At 32.0% G+C, this 20,574-nt stretch overlaps 2 protein-coding genes across 2 annotated transcripts in view; both read right to left on the reverse strand.

The window, feature by feature from the left end:
• Positions 1-11,790, reverse strand: part of LOC147070650 (UDP-glycosyltransferase UGT5-like) — a 28,437-nt gene extending 16,647 nt beyond the window's left edge. Inside the window, exon 1 of the mRNA XM_085948774.1 lies at positions 10,899-11,790. Coding sequence (XP_085804900.1) covers positions 10,899-11,750 — 852 coding nt within the window. The 5' untranslated portion in view covers positions 11,751-11,790. The remainder of the gene's footprint in view (positions 1-10,898) is intronic.
• On the reverse strand, positions 4,176-4,944 carry LOC147070651 (uncharacterized). Its single transcript, XM_085949164.1, has 3 exons — positions 4,755-4,944; positions 4,416-4,544; positions 4,176-4,280 (listed from the first exon to the last, which is right to left on the reverse strand). The coding sequence occupies exons 1-3, from the start codon at positions 4,914-4,916 to the stop codon at positions 4,176-4,178; spliced, it is 396 nt and encodes a 131-aa protein (XP_085805290.1). The 5' UTR covers positions 4,917-4,944.
• Positions 11,791-20,574: the final 8,784 nt, after the last annotated feature.

Here is a 20,574-nt window from a genome sequence, read left to right on the forward strand (position 1 = left end):
TGTCACATTGTTGGTATAAATAAAGATATTATGATTGAACAAATTTTATTTAAGCGTCAATTACATTGAGCTTCTTTACGAGCTGTTTGTTATTATTAAACTGGCGCTAGGGGCCGTTCAGGTCCATGGCCGACTGCACAACGTTTTTCCAGGCATCTCTGTCCAGCGCTCTCTCTTCCCAGTTGACTATCCCCAGCCTTTCCGCATCCCTTTGGATGTTGTCCGCCCATCTCCGTCGAGGGCGGCCAAGAGGTCGAGTGCCAGCTGGTGTGCCTTTGTAAATCCTATAGAGAGTTCTAGATCGTTCAGATCGTACAACGTGGCCCGCCCATCTGAGCCTTCTTGACCTCAGAATATTAGTGATTCTAGGTTGGTATCGGTCGAAGAGCTCAGCGTTTGTGCGGATGCGCCACCGGTGGTTCTCATTGACGGGTCCAAGTATTCTCCGGAGGATTCTGTTTTCAAACACTTGGAGCGCCTTTTCTTGTTTTTCTGTTAAACCCCACGTTTCACATCCATACATGACGATTGGCTTGATGACCACGTTATACACCCGGAATTTCGTTTTGATGGACAGCATTTTGGACCTGAACAGACGACTAAGCGCGAAGTACGCTGCATTTCCACTTCTCAGTCGGTCAGAGAGCTCTAGGGACATTTCATTTTTAGAGGTAATGTTGGAGCCCAAGTACTTGAAGAGAGAGGTTCTCTCGAACGAGGAGTTTCTTATTCCAATGTTTTCAGAGGGTTCAATGCCTCTTGTCATTTTCAAATACTTGGTCTTTCCCACATTTACTCGTAGGTTCAACCTTTTCGCTGTGTCCTCCAGAGGAGTGAAAATATCTCTGACTTCTTCTTCAGATTCTCCGAGCACCACCAAATTATCTGCGTAGCCCAATATTTTATGGGACCCATTCAGGGTAACTCCACCTTCTGCTTTCAGAGCTTCTCTAACGGCTTTCTCTAAAGCTAAGTTGAACAGCATTGGTGATAAGGAGTCGCCTTGTTTTAGCCCTGCTGTCACCTTAAAAGATTCTGATATACTACCTTGCATATGAATTCTACTTCTGGATCCGTCCATGCATACTTTTATTATATTTATAAGTTTTGACGGTATTTCAAATTCTTTCAATATATTCCAGAGAGCTTCTCTATCAATAGAGTCATATGCGGTTTTAAAATCTACAAAGAGACAGTGTACATCTTGGGCGTATTCCCATTTCTTTTCAAAGATTTGGCGCAGTGTAAAGATTTGATCGGTAGTACTGCGGTTTCGTCTAAAGCCGCATTGGTAGTCACCAAGAATGTTTTCGGCATATGGTAGAATTCTTTCGAGAGCTGTTTGTTGGCGAATTTAAAAGCGCGGGCGATTCAGCTACTGCGATTTGATGATTACACACAAAACTTGCCATTCGCTGAGAAGCCACAAGCCAGCGACTATTTTGACAGAACGTAGTTCGTTTTTTTACCGGGAGGTTGCTACTGCGCTCTACTGCGCAGACGCAGTAGGCCCACACGCCGGCGTGTAGCGTGTAAAGTTGACCGGCTCTCAACTTTTCTCGGTAGAGTTTTTACAACCTGCTTATTAGCTTGTTCGATGATTACACTGGGCGACTTTACAGGCAGATTGTAAATTCGCCGACAAACAGCTTGTAAAGAAGCTCAATGTAATTGACGCTTTAGGAGATATTTTGAAAATATTATTGTTATAAAAATAATCATGTTTTTTTTAAATTTATTAAAAGTTTTGTTCGCAAAAAATATCTCAAATGATTTGTTTGCGTTTCATTAAAGTTACCTCTAACTATTTTACAATAGGTACTTACTTTTAATAATGTGAACAGCATTTTTTTTTTCATTTTTAACATGATCCCAGAATGCTTATGTTCTTCCACACTGTGCCATTTTTCATATAATTATCAGCGCTCGAAATGGAAAATTTTACGAACCGGAGCGCTTGATAATTTTACGAAAATATTAACACTGTTACTTATCTAATTCTATACATATATGATTGTGTTAGATTTTTTTATAATATGACATATCTCGCTCAGATGGTCAAATTAATATTTACACGAGACGGAGCGATAATTTTGAGGATTGTCGGCGATGAACGGCGCTCCGGTGCGTCCCGGTCCATTTCGAGCCCTGATAATTATAATGTTATATTACTGATATACGCTCGTTATAATACCAACATGTGAAAATCGTAAAGTATATACCCATGTACACAAAAATGTTACTAACTGAAAATAAATCGAATGTATGATAAATCTAGTAATATTAGAATTAAACAAGGAACGATATGTTGTTACTAAGTAATTAAGATGTAAGTAATTTGGATTTTCCTTTATCTTTCACGTAATATCCCATATAATATTTAATGACGTATTATCACATAATATTAGTCAATTAAAAATCACCGATGTTTATCAAATAATAATGAGTCAATAATTATTATCTTAACAGTGTGATATAAATTACGTTTCATTAGTATGATATAATCAGATTGTTTCCCAAATAAAGTACGTAATATACCTACGTATATTTAATTATTTTAAAGTCTAAACTGAATACTACACAATATTATATTTTAAATTAATGTAAACTACATAGAATCATAATTAATAGTGATACGCTTTATAAACATATCCATTAGAAAAATTCTAGAAAAAAATCATCGATCGAGTAAGATTATAATTCCCTGTAGAGGAACCAACCCTAGTACAACATTCATTCATTCATGTCAGTACACTTCAATACGTCATTATCTCTTCAAATCGGCCTCTGCAACAACCCCTATTTGCATACATATAACTAGTTAAAATTAATTTATTAACAATAAAATTGTTTAACACAATGCTTACGGCCCTTTTAATTAATTTTGTAAATACCGTGTTAATTTGCATTTGAAAAGTAATTAGCAAAAACAAAATTTTGTGCGGTCCGTAAGCTATGGGTTAATTATATGATTTTTAGGTAAACAAAATTAATGCTCGCAGATCCAAGGAATCTGGCGAGGGAAATGATAGTCAGGAAGTCAGGTGCGATGTGAAAGGACGACATTAGAAAAAATACGCCAGGATTTTAATCTATATTACTGGTTGAAAAAAGGACCACAAAACTATTTTGTCAGACCATGTTGCGGCTCAATAAGAATTCAAAATTGTTATTGCATATTAATATATTACATAATTACTAAAGCAAATGCTATATTTCAATTTAATAGTAATTTATTGACGAATTAACTAATGATTGCAGTAGACATAAAGTCTGGAAATTAAAAACATTCTCTTCAACAAGAATATAATGGTTGCCAAAATTGTTAATAGTAAATTAAGTGATTTTAATTATGTTTTTATGATTTTATTTTTGTTGTTTTGTTTTGTATTTTATTTTTATTTTTGAACAAATTTTTTTTTACTATCGACATTGGGTTGCTGCCAAAAGTTGGTAAGTCGTTAATTTAGGTATTTAGAGTTAACAATGGATTACGTGTCTATATACAAAATTAATATGTAGCTATGCTATAAAAATCAAGGTCATCCGGTATATAGAACATGCACATAAAGCACAAATAAATTAGCATTATGTCTGATTTTAGAGGCCATGTCAAACTTTGAATTGTAATAACTTCATAACATGATTTTGAGATTTAGCAACTTTTTGCGGTAACCCCGAGATGATTATAAATATGTATTATAATACTTATATAAATTAAGTACCTGACTATAAAGGTTCAAATCAATGAGATTTATATTAAACACCGAATGAATCGAATTAAAATTTAATCGCTACCGCCTAACGTCACCTCCTACTACGCACCCATAAATGTTGTGTTTGTCAAAATGTTTTATAGATATATTTTTTCATTTATCCCTCTGCACGTTAAGGCTATACCTGAGTTGAGGCATGGTCTAAAAAGATCGTGACTAGGCGATGCGCGGATTGCGGGTCGCGAGTGCAAATGACGCATGCCGACCGAAATATAATTTGTCATATAAATCCAACATGCGTCCAGTTAATGTTCTGTTTATTGTTATATTAGTAACAATAATAATATTCATTGACATGTTTTATTTTTAAAGTAAATGGGTGACGTTTTTAGTCATCTTTACACGATTTAAGAATTAATACCCCCGTCGCCATCACGAAACAAATTGACGTGCAGTCACCTAGACGGTCGGTCTCCGATTGGCGAGTACTCCGAAATTACGTTCCACATACTGTTCAGAATTATTTGCCGTTTCACTGAAGTATTGCCTTAATGTATAAATTGCCTTTTACGGTATTAAGCGATTTTACATAGTATTTCAAGGGTTTTTACAAACATATATATAGATTTTAGAGGGTAGAGGAAATTACAAAGCAAGATGTAAATAAAATTACCGTATATTAAGCTACATAGCACTTACTTTGGGTAGATTCTTTATTTTCTTCAAATGCATTCCACCCACTTCTACAACGTTTGGAGCTATCGCTGTACTTCCATGAAGTGTAAAATAAGAATTAACTAAAATCAAATTTATATTTTTAGCGAATGTCTCCAATAATGGGACGTCTTCATTCAATAATTTCGCTATTAAGTGCTGATGTTTTTGTTGTGATCTCCAATAGAACGCATGCTTCATAGCGTATCTTGTAAATAGACTATCCAAAATTTGCCAAAAGGTAGGCTTTATTCCGTAACCTAAATCGTGGTTAGGAATATAAGATGGATTTTCACTGAGGCCGTATCGTTCGAAGAACCAAACCATCACAGTATCAGTGGCTATTGCGATACTTGGTATATTTAATTTATGCACTATTGCCAACGGACAATCTGAATTGAACTGTTCAATTAAAACAACATCAAAAGTTTGATTTTGTTTTAAAAGATCTTTAACTTCATTATTTTCAAGCATAGTTTTACACATTTTTTCACTGACTTTAAAGAAAAAATCTTTAGATATCAATTTTCCCACGATCGACGGAAACAAAGATGACTGATCAATTTTAGATAAATCAACACGACGTATTTCTTCATTATTTTTAAGAACAATATCTCTTCTATAATGAGAATAATATTTTTTATTACTCTTAAATGGACTTATCACTGTAATATTATGACTCTTTTCTAACAAAGAATCTAGTAAAGGTGACACTACAAAAAAGTGACTTTTCCCAGGGTAAGGGAAAATGGCTAATATATTTAAACACAGCACTTGTTTTGAAACACTTAATATAATAACTAAACTATATAAAAAATTGTTCACAATCATTGTTTTTGATTTTTCAATATATTTATAGTGACTTGACTATTTAAAATAAGAACGAACACAAAAATACAAATATCGTTGCCAAAATTTAGGTAAACACTGAAATATTTCCATAGACAAAATCTTTATATATTATGTATTTGAATTATGTACAGTAATAATGAATTTATTGTGTGCAATCGATAAAAATTCAGTACTTGTCAAATGTTACGTCGTTATTTAAACAAAAAATCTCAAATAGATCAACCTAGATATTATAATATTATATTTAATATTCGGTGATTCTTTATACCTTGATAAGATATCAGTAGGTATATTTTTTTTAAATATCTACACATATTGTCATTGTTGTAAAGTAAAAATAATAATCTTAATGAGATAGATACATTTTTTTACTTTAAATAATAATTAATAATATTTAAGCTGTGCTGTTCGAAAATTATTTCAATACTTTAACATACATCATTTGAAATCACTTTCTAATATCGTCTCTGTTCTGGCAGAACACACTAACTGGAGAATACTAGTTTTTAGTAATTTGACTTTGAAGTTGTTAAAATGTTTGAAATAGTCTATCATGTGAGTTTATTAAGTAACAAGAGATAATCGACATAAAATAGTAGTTATTTATAGGATGGCTCGTAATCGTAAACAATCTATTCGAAAGTCCTATCTTGACAAAGTCACAAGGGCGTTTGGTGGACCTACAGGAATATTAGTCGCAGTCGTGGGCCTCCTCTACCCAGTAAAAATTAAATGGATAAATGCAAATACGTCCAATTAGCATTGCCGTCACTATGGTGATATAAACAAATATATGTGTAGCTGCAGAGTAATAGCGATCAAATATCTATTGTTTAAAGGTTTCAAATTACTCTGCAGTAATATATTCCCAGCGAATCCATTTCCAGTAAACAACTGAGCTAGATCAGCAAGTCGGTTGGCGAAATTAGAGACGTTGTATTATTACATCATATCACAGCACATTATACCATTACGGTGTATTAGCCGAATAATCATTTTTCATAGTATTATATTTTAACTGTAATAACAAATAATATTTCATTTTGCTACTCGATTTAAAACGCTGATTCTATAATTAGTCTAATATGATTATGTATGTACCAGAATTTTATGTTAATGTGTTACTTTTATTGTATAAATAACGAAGAATAATGTATCTAGATGTCACTCGAATCCAAGTACTTAGCTCGTAACTATCATTGTATAATATACTATTGTACCGATACGCTGCTAATAAATCTCACCCTGCTACATCGAAGACTTCATTATCATCATCCTCTACCCACATATCGAACACCACACTAGTGACCCAACATATGGAACAAAAATCTTGACACAATCGCGTTAGAGCTATGTTTAAAACGTAATCTAATAATATTATCCACTTGTTAAATAGTAACTATTTTGAAGAATACTTATTTTAGGTAGGCTCTTTATGTGAAATTGTGGACCTTAGAAGCTAGACGCGACACACACTTTCGACAGTTGAGATTTTTTTAATTGTTCTTGTGATGCATGGCAATATTGATAAGGCAAATGTATTATCTAAAATAGACAAGATACTAATGCAGTACACATTGGCGTCCTAAGTACTTATCATTGTATAATATTTTTAATTAATTACTTTTTTTATTCAACGAATAATTCACAAGATTTAAGAATGTAACATTCTAATTATTGAACATATTTAAATAATTTTGAAAATATGTTATAACCAATAGAAAAAATCTTTTTGAAAAAATGACACCCCGCAGGAATCAAACCTGCATCTCTCGGGTTTCGCACCCACGCACATAGACCACTATGCTAAAGGTTTTAACTAATGGCTCTTATAATAAATACTCTGTGAAGCATTTTCTTAATTGAGCTACTATTGGCTTTTGTACTTTGAATCAAAGTAGGTATTACTTTAATTACTAAGCGACGTCACGGATCACTCCAAAATATTTTAGTATTGTAGCTTCCTTGAACATGCTAATATTTTTTTTATTAATTACTTTTTTTATTGAACGAATAATTTACAAGATTTAAGAATGTAACATTCTAATTATTCAACATACTTCATTTTGAAAACTAAAATTTGGAGAGATCCTGGCACCGATTAGTTGATAATAATTGATACATCGATTTAAAATGCAAAAACCGACTGCAAAAAGTAATACAATTATTGTAAAGCGCTTTAACCGGTTAAGTGCCCAAAGCGTCTTTGGACGCCCTAATTACACCAATTCTTATGTTAATTACTATCAATTAACTAATTGCGGCATATAAAGGATTACATAGACAATTTTGTCGTTATCAGATACGACCCAAAAAGCTTAGTTGGTAATATAGAACTATATCGTAAATCTAGTGAACGTGAGTATGATTCCCACCGAACGTCATATTTTTTTTTCAAAAAACAATTATTTAAAGTATTTATATAATTATTATTTCTCCAAGGTATTTTCAAATTATGTTTATCCAATAAACTTTATTGGATAAAGGATGTTGCACTCTCTAATCATCTGACTTCTTCGTTGAATAAATAAATTAATAATTGTAAGTTCATTGGATGATAATAAAATAAATTGTACAATACAGTAATGTAGATTAATATTATTATATAGTACTCTTACGTTTGACATTGAAATAATAAATTAAAATTATAATTTATTAATAGTCCATATTATTAATGCAACACAATATGAAAAGGTGAATGAAATTGCGTTGTAGTTACTATGTTTGTTGTATGTATTATTTAATCCATACACTTGAGTATATTGAAAGTACCTAATACATTTTTAATTACGCCTTTTATAAAAAATGTAGTGAGGTATGTTGGTATTATTTTTTTGGTCCATATTATTCATACAAACGACAACAACTTTTTCTCTTATATATATCACATACCTAAGAGTGTTTTTTCTTATCAACCATACATTTTTTTAATACCAGTCCTAATATTGACAAGTCCAAAAAAATTAAATTAGATTGGTAAAAAAATACCGCCAAAACTGTTGCTATGGTCATAGCAACAAAATTCACATGACGTTTGTTAGCTTGACTGCAGTGGCGAAAGGTGGAGGTAGGCTGTTAAGATTCGGTCTAAATAAATAATATAAGGTATAAATAAAATAAAATAGGGCCTGCTTAACTCATCCGGTGAACTTCCTTGTACCTATACACTAAATATTTTTTTGAATTTACACATTTATACTGTAGAATAACTTAATACTGATCTATCTCTTTTGTTATGTACCTACATAATACTGTTTTAATAATATTTCTTTGTTTCTAAATGTCATGTTGTGAAAGTCTTAAACTTATAATTTATTACAAATTACAATAGTTCACAATATGTAAAATAAATAAATTGAATTGAATTTAATTCGATATAAATAGTGAATATTAAACTTTGTCAATCATACTTATTTGTTTTCATTGAACTAAGAATACAATAATTTGCAGATGGTACTGGTTAGAATTTAAAAATTCAATTAAACCCTGCCTAAACCTCAAACTGGCTCACACATCAAAACTAGTCTCGTTTGCAACGTGTTGAATACGTCGATATGACGTTATTTACCAAACACATGTTGCCAAATGGAGCTCCACACATTGGTGAAATGCGACTTTTTAATTTGAAAAAAAAAAAAACATCTAGTGCTGCTAGCAATAAATCGCATGCGTATCGGGCTGCGAGTTGAAGCCGCCAGAATGGACATGCACACCTACGAATTGGTAATTCCTTACCGGCTCACCGGTCGCTGCATCCTACATCTACGTTTCGAGAGGTTACGCGGTTACGCGGAGGTGACACTAGGTCTATGTGCGCGGTCTTCATATGCAATATCGGCGCGACGTTCCTACGAGGTTTGATTTATGATTTTTCGGCAGACAAGCGAGTTTAGATGTGAGAGCCGGCTTAAGAGATTATTTTTCCCTTCTGAAACACACCGTGACAGTTTAAAAACCGAAAATAAAAAAACAATAATTACCAACCGTAAAATACAGTTAAGTTTTCATTATTATTTGCCATTATTATTCAATTACTGGCAAATCATCATTTCATCACGATTTGGTTGCGGTTTATTTATTGCACAAAGAAATCTGTTAAAATAATACTATCATCACGATATTCTGTCATTACGACGCAATTTTTGCAATGTTAAATTTGGGTTTTTTTTAACTAATTTTTAATGACGCCTAAGGACGGTTATATTTTATAAATGAAATATATTGATGTCAAAGTACTATTCGAATCATATTCTGGCAGTGACGTCCCAAGGGGGTAGGCAAATTATGCGTCGCTTAAGGGCGGTAGTTATTTGAAGGGCGGAAAATCGAGAGGATTCATTATTTGGTATAATATAGAAATAGCTACCTAAACTTAGTAATACCGAAATATTTTTCCATTAAAAAATTCAGCTCACTGATTTTCGTATAACATCACGCTGTTTTTAGATCTGCTTTTACATTTCTATCTGTATGCCTTATGGTCAACACAATATGTTATACTGAAAAGCAGAGTATTGGAGCGGAGATCGGAGCAGGAGTATGGAGCAGTGGAGCGATGGAGTTTTACCCGGAGAAGGAGCGGAGCCGGAGTACCGAAAATATGTAGTGTTTCACTGCTCCGATGTTTTGTTATTATTATATAGAATAAAGGATTCCAAAAATTGCAGGTGAAATGGCTTGGCAGCTTACTATTTTAATAGAACACGATGCTGTTCGTAATTTTGTGATCAGTTTGTACAGGCGGGAAAATTATGCTACTTACTTACCTAAAAATGGGCGCGACAACTCGTGGAAATAGAATTTTTCTCGCAATCAATGTGCAGTTCTACGATGAAAAGAAAAATAAAGCTGTTTTTTTAATTTCTTAACAATAATTTGTATACATAGAATTCCTAGAAGTGGAGCAAACTCTGGAGCGGTGCTATAACGGAGCAACTCAAAAAATGGTCCGCTCGAACCCTCTGCTGAAAAGTGCTACTTAAACCAAACAATACATTTCGTAGATATTGGAATCATGAAAGGATGATTAAAAATACTGTATAAAAAATGGGTAATTGTGCCGCAGAGGTAGCCATGAGCTTTTATATTTTTCGATAATTGAAAATTTGAATTTTTCATACATTTTGATACATCATTATCACAAACTAAGATTATATGAGGTAATATTAGGTTGCGGTAGGTTAGATTAGGTTAGGCTTGGTTTGGTTTGATCTAAAAAGAAAGTTGTAAAATCTTCTCTGCGGCACATTTACCAAAAAATGGACGGTACTTTGTCTAGCGACATCCATGTATTCCAAAATGATGCCTTATTCTTTTAAAGTGATACCAAAGAATATATAGTATTCTTATTGTTTAGACTTATTGTTTAAATAATTTAAAAAAAACTAACTAACACTATTATTCTATAATACATTGTAGTTTTAGTTCAATGAAAACAAATACGTTTGACTGACAATGCTTAGTATGCACTATATATGTCGGATTTTAACAGCCTACCTCCGCCGTTCGTCACTGCGTTGATATGCACTAGGTACTTGTATTGTATTATGATTGGCATTTGAATGTAGCATATATTTAAATGAAAGCTATTTACGAATTGGATCTATTTCTACTCACCGTTGGCAATGCTTTATTCTGTTTCAAGTGTATTCCACCAACTCCTATCACGCTGGGAGGTAAAACTAGTGCGCCACTTACAGATAAGTAAGAATTAGTCAGCAGCACTTGTACGTTCTTCGTTAACTCACTTATAGACGGAACGCCTTCACCCAAGTATTCAGAGATGAGTCTTTCAGTTGGTAAAATCGATCTGAAGTAATAACCAAGCCTCATACCTTCGCATACAAGACTTGAAGTGACAGTTTCAATAAACGTAGGCTTATTACCGTAACCAAGATTGTGGCACGGTACATAAGATGGGTTTGTAATCATTCCGTATCTCTTATAAGACCACGGCATGGGAATGTCTGGCGCAATTCCAACTGCTTTCAGATTAAATCTATGAAGAATTCCGAGCAGGCAATCAGAATTAAACTGTTCAACAAGAGCTACATCAAATTGTTTTCCACTATTTAAAAGATTTTTCACATCTGAATTATTAAGCATTAATTCACACATCGTTACACCGTTGTCGTATAAAAACATACTTTCAACGACAATCTGAATCATACTCAAGTATCTAGGTATCAATTCCATTTCTCCTAAATCACCTAAGTTTAAATCATCCGGTATTTTATATTCTAGCGTTATATCTTTTCTTGTTTGTGGTCCGTTTTTTTCGGGAAAATGACTGATGACTGTCACATCGTGTCCTTTTTCCGCCAACCTGTTGATCAACGGATCCGTCACATATATATGACTCTTTCCATCGTACGGAAAAATAGCCAATATATTCAACGCGTTTATTGATACACATAATATTGAAAGTAAAATAAGCGAACACGATAAAGTTTTGCTAAACGGTATCATTGTGTGACTGTGTTTAACGTGAGAGAGACACGATTGTACTGAAGCTATCTGAAATTACTCTTTTAGTTTAACATGTTGTAGTATTTTGTTTTGGTTTAAATTCATCAGTGAACGGGCATGCGCGGACAGATTAATTTCCGCGCTGGTGACTTACCAGTGAGACAATAAACAAAAAAATATGCAATACTCAGTAGGTACCTACAATTGAATCACTGAATATTAAAAGATACTAAGTCCAAAAAAGCATATTCCGAGATAATCAAAGAAAACTTTACTGATTATTTCACTCAAAAAAATATAAAAAAATTGTGAGCTAATACTATAAATGAAGCATATTAGATTGTATAAAAAAATCTTTATTAAAAAAAAATCAACTAAAAAGAGCTGTTTAAAAATGCTGGAGTTGGAGCTGGTGTTTTAATTATCAAGCAAAACATATACTAAAATATTAACATTAATTTTACCTACATATCTTGAAAAACTACTTTTATTATAATTTTTAATAAGTTTGGTAACACTTTAATCTTAAACTTCGATTTCGTGTCTTTCTTCACTTTCTGTCGTTCACCAGTTGATTATTTCATTGAAAAATTAAGTGCTGTTGGATCAATATATTTTTATCAAGCTTTTTATGTCATTATTTATTTCTTGTTTATTGGTACATAACCTTGAGGATAGGCCTTAGAAGTAGGCATTGTTACTGGAATTCTGCCATCCCGCAAATAAAATGGATGTTCTACAGGACTTTCAATGAATGGTCGAGTCCAGGACTTGTTGTTTTGAAAGTCACCAATTTTTTTTTGGCTCGGTTTCTAAAGATAATAATTATGTTTGGCTGAAGTTGTTTTAATGTAGAATAGTAGATATTATATTATTGAATATATTTTTTTAGAATATATTCCAAAATTTTGAATTTTGTGACTTATGTTCTTTTAATTATAAATGATTCAATTATATCATAGACCAGCGATGTCCAACCTTTTTATGCTTACGTGCCAAAATATTCGTAATAATAAGTGCCGTGCCAATGGCTAATATTGTTGGTAAATTATAAATGAGGAACCGCGTTATGTGTCTATTAGAGAACCCCGACAAAACCGCCCGGATATTGCCGCCAAACCAAATCCGCCCATACCAGTGCTCGTCAATACCGCCCGGACAAATCCGACTACACAAACCCGCCCGCAAAAAATATAAAAATATATAAAATAAGTGCTTTTTGGTTTTTCGAATTGCGTATCGATAGAAATTGACATAGCTACTTACAATGATCAGTGTAATTTGAGATTTAATCAGTTGTAGCTGTTATAGAGTAATAACTTAAAATCATCATTTAGTACGAAAAACAAAAACATTGCCGATAATACGTGTTTAATCCAGTGCAGCTGCATAGCTTATATCTGAGTTCCCTAATGGAATACCTAGACTATCTACTTTTTTAAAAAAATATATTATTCATATGTTTTTTTTTTATTTGAGTATCTAAAATACGTATAATATTATGTAAAAATAAATTGTCTCATTTCTCAATTTTATTATTTTGGCGACAATGTCTGGGCGGTTTTGCCGGGACATCGCCTATTGGTATCTAGTATTAATTGATTTTTTTTAGTTTTAATTTTTAATTTAGTATTAATTTACACCCAAGGTGGCCGCGCGGCTTAAGTGTTGGACTATAACGCCGTGGGTCCCAGGTTCGAATCCTGGGTCTGCCAAGTACAAATATTGTTTTTCAGTTTATGTCTGTCTGGGTATGGACCTATTAGGTTGAGCAAGTGGCTGACATCCATTTCTCGTTAAAAATTAAATCTGTTAATACAAACCTCTACCCTGTGGAGGCCCATATGATCCTATTAGGATCGTACATGGTCGAAATAAAAAAGGGAGAAGAATTAATTGATTATTATAATTTCACGAAAATATATATTTTTTTATTTCGGCCATGCCGTCTCTATGTCATATTACAAATAAAATGATTAAAAAAAATTTTAAAATGCTGTATTCGTATTATGAAATAATTGGTGAAATCTCAATTAAACTGGATATTTGTTCTTATAAAAGCAGAAGATTTGACTAGTTAAATATATTAATTAGAAAAATCTAGCAAAAACTGCTATATTTCTGAATTTACAAAAAGAAGGTCCATTCAAAAATACTATGATGGTGAGAAAGCTGATAACAAGTGGTTACATCAGATACGTATTGTTTTTTTTTTGGAATTTGACAATTTAAAGACGTTCCATTGAAAATATATTTAAATGCGGCAGTCATACGTTTACAATGAGTCGCATTTCTGCAAACTAGATCGAACCCACACGTGTGTAGTTCTGAGAAAATTCATTACTTGACTCTTGATTAAAGTATCCCATCAGATGTTTAAATTAAATAATCACACATCATATTTTTTAAATCAATTCTCTCTCAAATATTCAATTTTCAAAGAGTGCTATACGTGTGGGTTGGATCTTGTTTGCAGAAATACGTCTAATTAGAATATATGACCGCCCATAAACATGTATGGTGACAAATGCTTGTTCATATTATTTACAAAGACGACCGTCCGGCCGACTCAAGCTCACACTCATTGAAAAATAGACAATAATATTGTAAAATAATTACAAGATAAAAAGAACTTTTTATATACCACGTTTTTAATTTTCTGTTGAATCATATAAACTTGAAAATTCTATGTATTAATAATTTAGGACAAATAAGGCAATTGAAAACAAATCATTTTTTTTTTTGCTATTTTGCAACAAACAAACAAATATAGAATACTGAAATGTCATTTTGATTTCCATAGTAACGCACGTATATATTAATAAATTAGTTGCTAGGACCACCTCCTTAGCAACCAATAATAGTGGATTGGATTACAGATTTCTTCGGAAATAACTTTTCATACAAAACAGAATTAACTGCAAATGAATTCAATTCTCCTTAAAGATGGCTAAAACTATTAAAAGAATGCATTGGCATCGTGTTCTGATATATTCTAAAAGCTTAAAATGTCTAGCTAGTAGGGCAAGTTAGTTAAAAATCGATTGCAAGATTTGTACTGGATAAACAACCACCGGAAAAACAAGAATACGAGCTAAGAAAAACGTGGTAAAAAATGCAAATCGATTTCATCTAAGATTCTTACACGTGCCAGCAAAATTACCGCGCGTGCCACAGGTTTGTCACCTCTTTCATAGATAGTCTATATAAAATCAAGGTCGTATGATAAACCATTATTTATTGTGCGAGTGTATACCGCAATGAGATAACAGATTTAAATCCATTTTATCAGTATTGTATTTATTTCCTGGTAGAACAACGTTCATTAATTTAACATTAAAATGTATTGTTAATAGCTAATTGTTAATCACTTAATAATTATACGTTTTTATGAAAAGTCTACCAAAACTCAAGACAAAAAATTCATCGCTTTTGTATTATATAAGTAGATGTGGGACAAAAACTATGAGATTATTCTCACAGTGATTAATACGTATTATACAATAAAAACTGAAAGAAAACATCTCACATTTTAATATCTATAAGTACTAAGATAATATCTATATGTTTTATAATTTGTGGTAATAAATAAAATTAAGTGAATATTTGTATTTTTTATGTTTGCCTTTTGATTAGTTATTTGCAATTGCAAATATAGATAATGATAACATGACATTTGTAGTATTTATAAATGTTTATCTGTCTGTCTGTTTCATAGAACAGATTAATAAACGGAATCCAGATGGGCTATCCCAATACACTACATTTTGAAGCAGGATTTTGAATGTGTGAGTGTCCTACGAAAATGAAGCAAACAATATTATAGACGTTCAATAGTGTATCTTGCAAGCTTAAAATATACCAATATTGAATGAGCGTCAGTGCATAAACCGAGAGGAGTTGTCAAAACGAAGGAAAGCTTAGAATGACGTATTATTGACACGTGTTTAAGTGTATCCCATATTCTTACACACTCAAGATCGGTTGCCTGTTACTCCACACCCGTTAGGTATTTCAGTTCCAATTAATTCTGTGTTCCCTGATCTGTTTGTTACATTATAACTCGAAAATTGATGGAATATGCTTAGTTTATGAACTACATTATTGATTACAAAGTTACGACTTAAAATTTTATAAAAATAACGCACTTGAAACAATTCATTGTGAATTGTGAGATGAGTATGTGTTCAGATAGCAGTGTTTTACGGTGAGGTGCGGGGTAGAGTGACGCGCGTCTCCATTAAGAGCGTACATAAGTGAAACGCCAAATAATTTTTAACAGTATGTGGAACGAAATTTCGCAGTCGTCGCCAATCGGAGACTGACAGTCGAGGTGTAAGCACGTCAACTTGTTTTGTGATGGCGTCGGAGGAATATATTCTTAAAGATGAATAAAAAACGTTGCGCATGTACTTGAAAAAGAAAACATGTCAATGAATATACCATTATTATTACGAATATAGTAATAAACATAACATTAAAAGGACGCACGTTGAATTTTTATGACAAATTATATTTCGTTCGGCTCACGTCAGTTGCACAATCCGCGCATCGCCTAGTCTCGATCTTTTTAGACCATGCCTCAGCTGAAGTATAGCCTTAAATTTAACTGTGTTATCAATGGCACGGGCCGAGCTCATAGTTGAGCGTATTACTGACATACGTGTTAAAAGCATTAAATGGATATACATATAACTGATTGGATAAAAAATGAAAAATAAATTTCATTGGTAAGGAAACTATTGTAAGGTGGATAAATTGCACTAAAATCGAATCAGCATTATTAATTTCATCATTGTGTTTGTCTGTTTACTTTTTATTTCCATTTTTGACGCTATTGCTAGTTTTTAAAAAAATCAACGCTGTGAAAAGACTACATAAATACGAAAATGTATAACACATACTTAGTATATTGAATATTGTCATCGATGAATTAAATTTGTCAAAAATTTTCAACAGGATAAGTATGTAGCAAAGAAAATGAGAAACATAGATTGATTATAAAATTGTATCCAACGATCGAGAATTTATTGGTCAACTTATTGGCATTGTTTTAACGTATGTATCCATTTAAATAATAATTGATTTTTTGAAGATGTATCTCCAAATTTTAAATAAAAATTAAAAACATCCCTATAAGTTAAAATAAGTTATGAGACAGCGAATAAAATATTGTCACAGATTTTGGGTCTGCTGACTCCTGAGATATCCAGGGAACTGGAGGATATATTTTACAAAATACTAAGATATTTATTTTTTTATATAAATAATATTATAATACATAAGTAATTATAACACCTACGATGGTCGAGCGGCATACGCGTTAGTTTATAATATCGTGAGCGCCAGGTTCGAATACTGGGTCTGGCAAATACACAATAACATATTGTTTTTCAATTTGTGTTTTTAGTCAGAGTATGGACTTGAGAAAGTAGTTAAAGAAAGTAGCTTACATTCTTTTCTCGTGAAAACAAAAATTTGTTAATAAATACACAAACCACATGTGGACCCATATTATGATCTTATTAGGATCGGACATTTTTATATCGATATTGTTTTGTTTTACTTTTTTTGTTGTTATCATTTTCAATAAAAATGTGCTTATTTTCTACTTATTCATTATTATCTATACCATGACCCTCAAAGGAGGGGGCTGACAGGGCTCTAGCCTGGGAGTCCGGCGTGGCAGATTGAGCAACCAAATGAGATAAACACACATCAGAAAATTGCACTAATAGTAAAAAAAATATCGCTTGCGGCGTTATTTCACTTCAAGTACCTACACCAAAATTGAAAATATGTCGTTGTGCGATGTAATTTTTGATTATTATTTGTCAATATTCGACAAGTGTATTAAAAAATACAAAAATACCCTTAATTTTACTTCGAACAAAATTTGGAATACATAACTGTAGATTGTCACACTGCCTTTAACTATCCTATTTTATCATATCTGATTTAAATATCCTAGCCAAGGGCCCGCTTCAAGATGTGGGAGCCATGATCCAAATCATATATTTATGTAAATGTTTAAAATACTAAAAAACTTTATCGGTTCGTCTATTTAATATTTATGTCATTCTTGTAGAAACATCTGTTATTTATGCAATAGCTCATTATTTACCCAGATAACACGATATTTACATAATATTATATGCCCATACACTTGCATTTTACACCATTTTTGTAAATATAATATTTTACTGCGTAATTGGATACAGGTCTGATATAACTATTTTTTGTCAATTAATAATAATTATAAAATATTACTTACGTATTAAAAAAACACAAGAGGATTGTGTAATAGATAGTATTGTGTTAAATTATCACTGAAAAATAAAACATTTTTGTTGGTTGGGTCACTTAATCTATTTTCATCTATGTATCTATGTATATTGTATCATGATGTATCTATAGTCTATGATTTTAAACCTAAATATTTAGTGTGATCTAACCACGTGTGGTATATTTTGATGTCTTGACTGCGATGAAGTCGCAAATAATATAATATCAACGAATGATTATTAATTAAGAAATTATACATATTATAGTAATACAGTAGGTCTATTATATACACAGGGTGGCTATAGACGGTAGTTTATCATATGTATGTATTGAGGTTATATAATTGTTACAATAAGTTAGCCGTGTAACTGTCAAAACTGTATATCTCGCTCTAAAAGCTAACACAGCAAAAAGAGGGACTGTTAAACAACGGTGAACTTATTGTAACAATTAACTGCCTCAATACATAAATATGATAAACTACCGTTGATAGCCGCCTTGTGTATAGAATAGACAAAGGGGTGTTACAATTAATTGATATCATTTTAAATCAATTCAATAAATTGTAATTTATTATAGTTCAAGAAATCATATTTCTTTGATAAATTTTAATGATTTAATTTAATTACTAAACGGTATTATTGACATAAGTTAAACGATGATACTATAAGATCTACCTTACTCAAGTTTAATCTAAGTGTTAAAATATTACGATAGCATAAGTTAAGCAATAATAAGTAATTATAACATCGCACAAACATATTGTACAGCCTTGAAAAACATCATGACGTGTATATTCAAAAAAATAATGCAACTATAGTATAACTATATAGTTTTAGATAGACAATAGTTTAATGATGCATTAGTCAGTCATTATAATACATTATAAGAGTCTTGCGCCTATTATTGAATGCCATGCAAATAATTGTAAGGTATTTTGTATCTACTCTGAACAAACACGTGACTGCAAAGTACGCATTTTACGTAGGTACATACATCGTGCAGTGTAAAATTAATAAGTATGCACCTATTTTGGTTGCAGTTGGCTTGCATGTCGTTTTGACACAGAAATATCGACACTTTTAAAATATTACAAAAATGCATTATACTCGTACCTACCTTGAAAAAAATACCATGATATTATAATATTAAATGTATTAAATATAGCGAGGTGAGTATTTTTTTTTAAACATAAAAATAGAACTGGCTTATTCTCACCCCATTTTTTGGCATATAGAAATTTCGTGTTGCAAATCACGGTGAGTGGGTTGGATATTTTTAACACATCGACTCAAAACAATTGTTATATCGTCACCCTCACACCAGCGTATTTATTTGTTGAAGAACAAATAAAGAATAATATAATTGTTTAAAAATATATATTTTTACGGCTTCATATTCGAGTATACTTCATATTAGTAGTGAAGGGTGGAGGTAGGCTATTAAGATCTGACATAAATAGTGCACACTAAACTTTATCAGTCAAACGTATTTGTTTACATTGAACTAAGATTACAATGTTTAGATAGTGTTTATTAGTTTTTTAAATTCAATTAAACCCTGTCTAACTAAACCATAGTAGATACTCGTGATAATTAAACAATATTGGCTTATCTATAAAATAATTTTAGATATTTCATAGATAGAAGAATATTTTTTATCGATTATGGTTTGGATAGGCAGGGTTTAATGAAATTTAAAAAACTGACAAACACCATCTATTCTACGGCCAATTCAACGAGAACAAATAGGTATGACTGACAAAGTGTGCGCTATTTTGTCGGATCGACCATCGTGTCCGGCAATTTGTTGGCCATAACAGAGTTGTTCATCGTGAGATGTTGTATCGGAAATACATGGCTGTATATAATTGAATAATTCCTTTCCTAAAGAAACTACCAAAATACAAGGGAATGACGGAGGTTGATGAATCAAGTCAAAAATTAATTGCTACCAATAAATATCAAATTATTGTTCTTTAATTATTGAATCGAATAACATTGCGACAGTACTATCTGCAATGCTTCACGAAAAATGCGTGTTTTTTTATCTCAATGGTATACGGAAATCTCTTTCCGGTAAGACAGTTCACGGTAAACTGTGCTACGGGAAAATGTAATATGTGCAATTTACACATCAACCATAGCATATTTAAACAATTATTGTCTGGTTTAGGCATGCTTTAATTGAATTTTAAAAACCAATCAGCACCATCTGCAAATTATATTCTTAGTTCAATGAAAACAAATAAGAATATATGACAAAGTTTATTGTGGACTATTTATGTCGAATGTTAACAGCCCTTGCCACTGCTTTATAATATTACTAGCGAGTACCCGGCATGAGTTGCAATGCCACTCAAAGAAAGAAATTGTTTGTGTTTTAATTCTGTTTATTGAAGGGCTTTTGGATAGACAATATTTTTTGTTTTTCTGTATGGTGTGTACACGAATTCTAACGCGTGAGCAGGCCATATACAGCTGTCTATGTGAGAAGCATAGATTTTCCAAATTTGGTATAGGAACGCATACGAATATAA

The sequence above is a fragment of the Rhyacophila brunnea genome, unplaced genomic scaffold (genome assembly GCF_057557595.1).
Source record: "Rhyacophila brunnea isolate RB1 unplaced genomic scaffold, BYU_Rbru_1.0 scaffold_21, whole genome shotgun sequence".
Taxonomy (NCBI): Eukaryota; Metazoa; Arthropoda; class Insecta; order Trichoptera; family Rhyacophilidae; genus Rhyacophila; species Rhyacophila brunnea.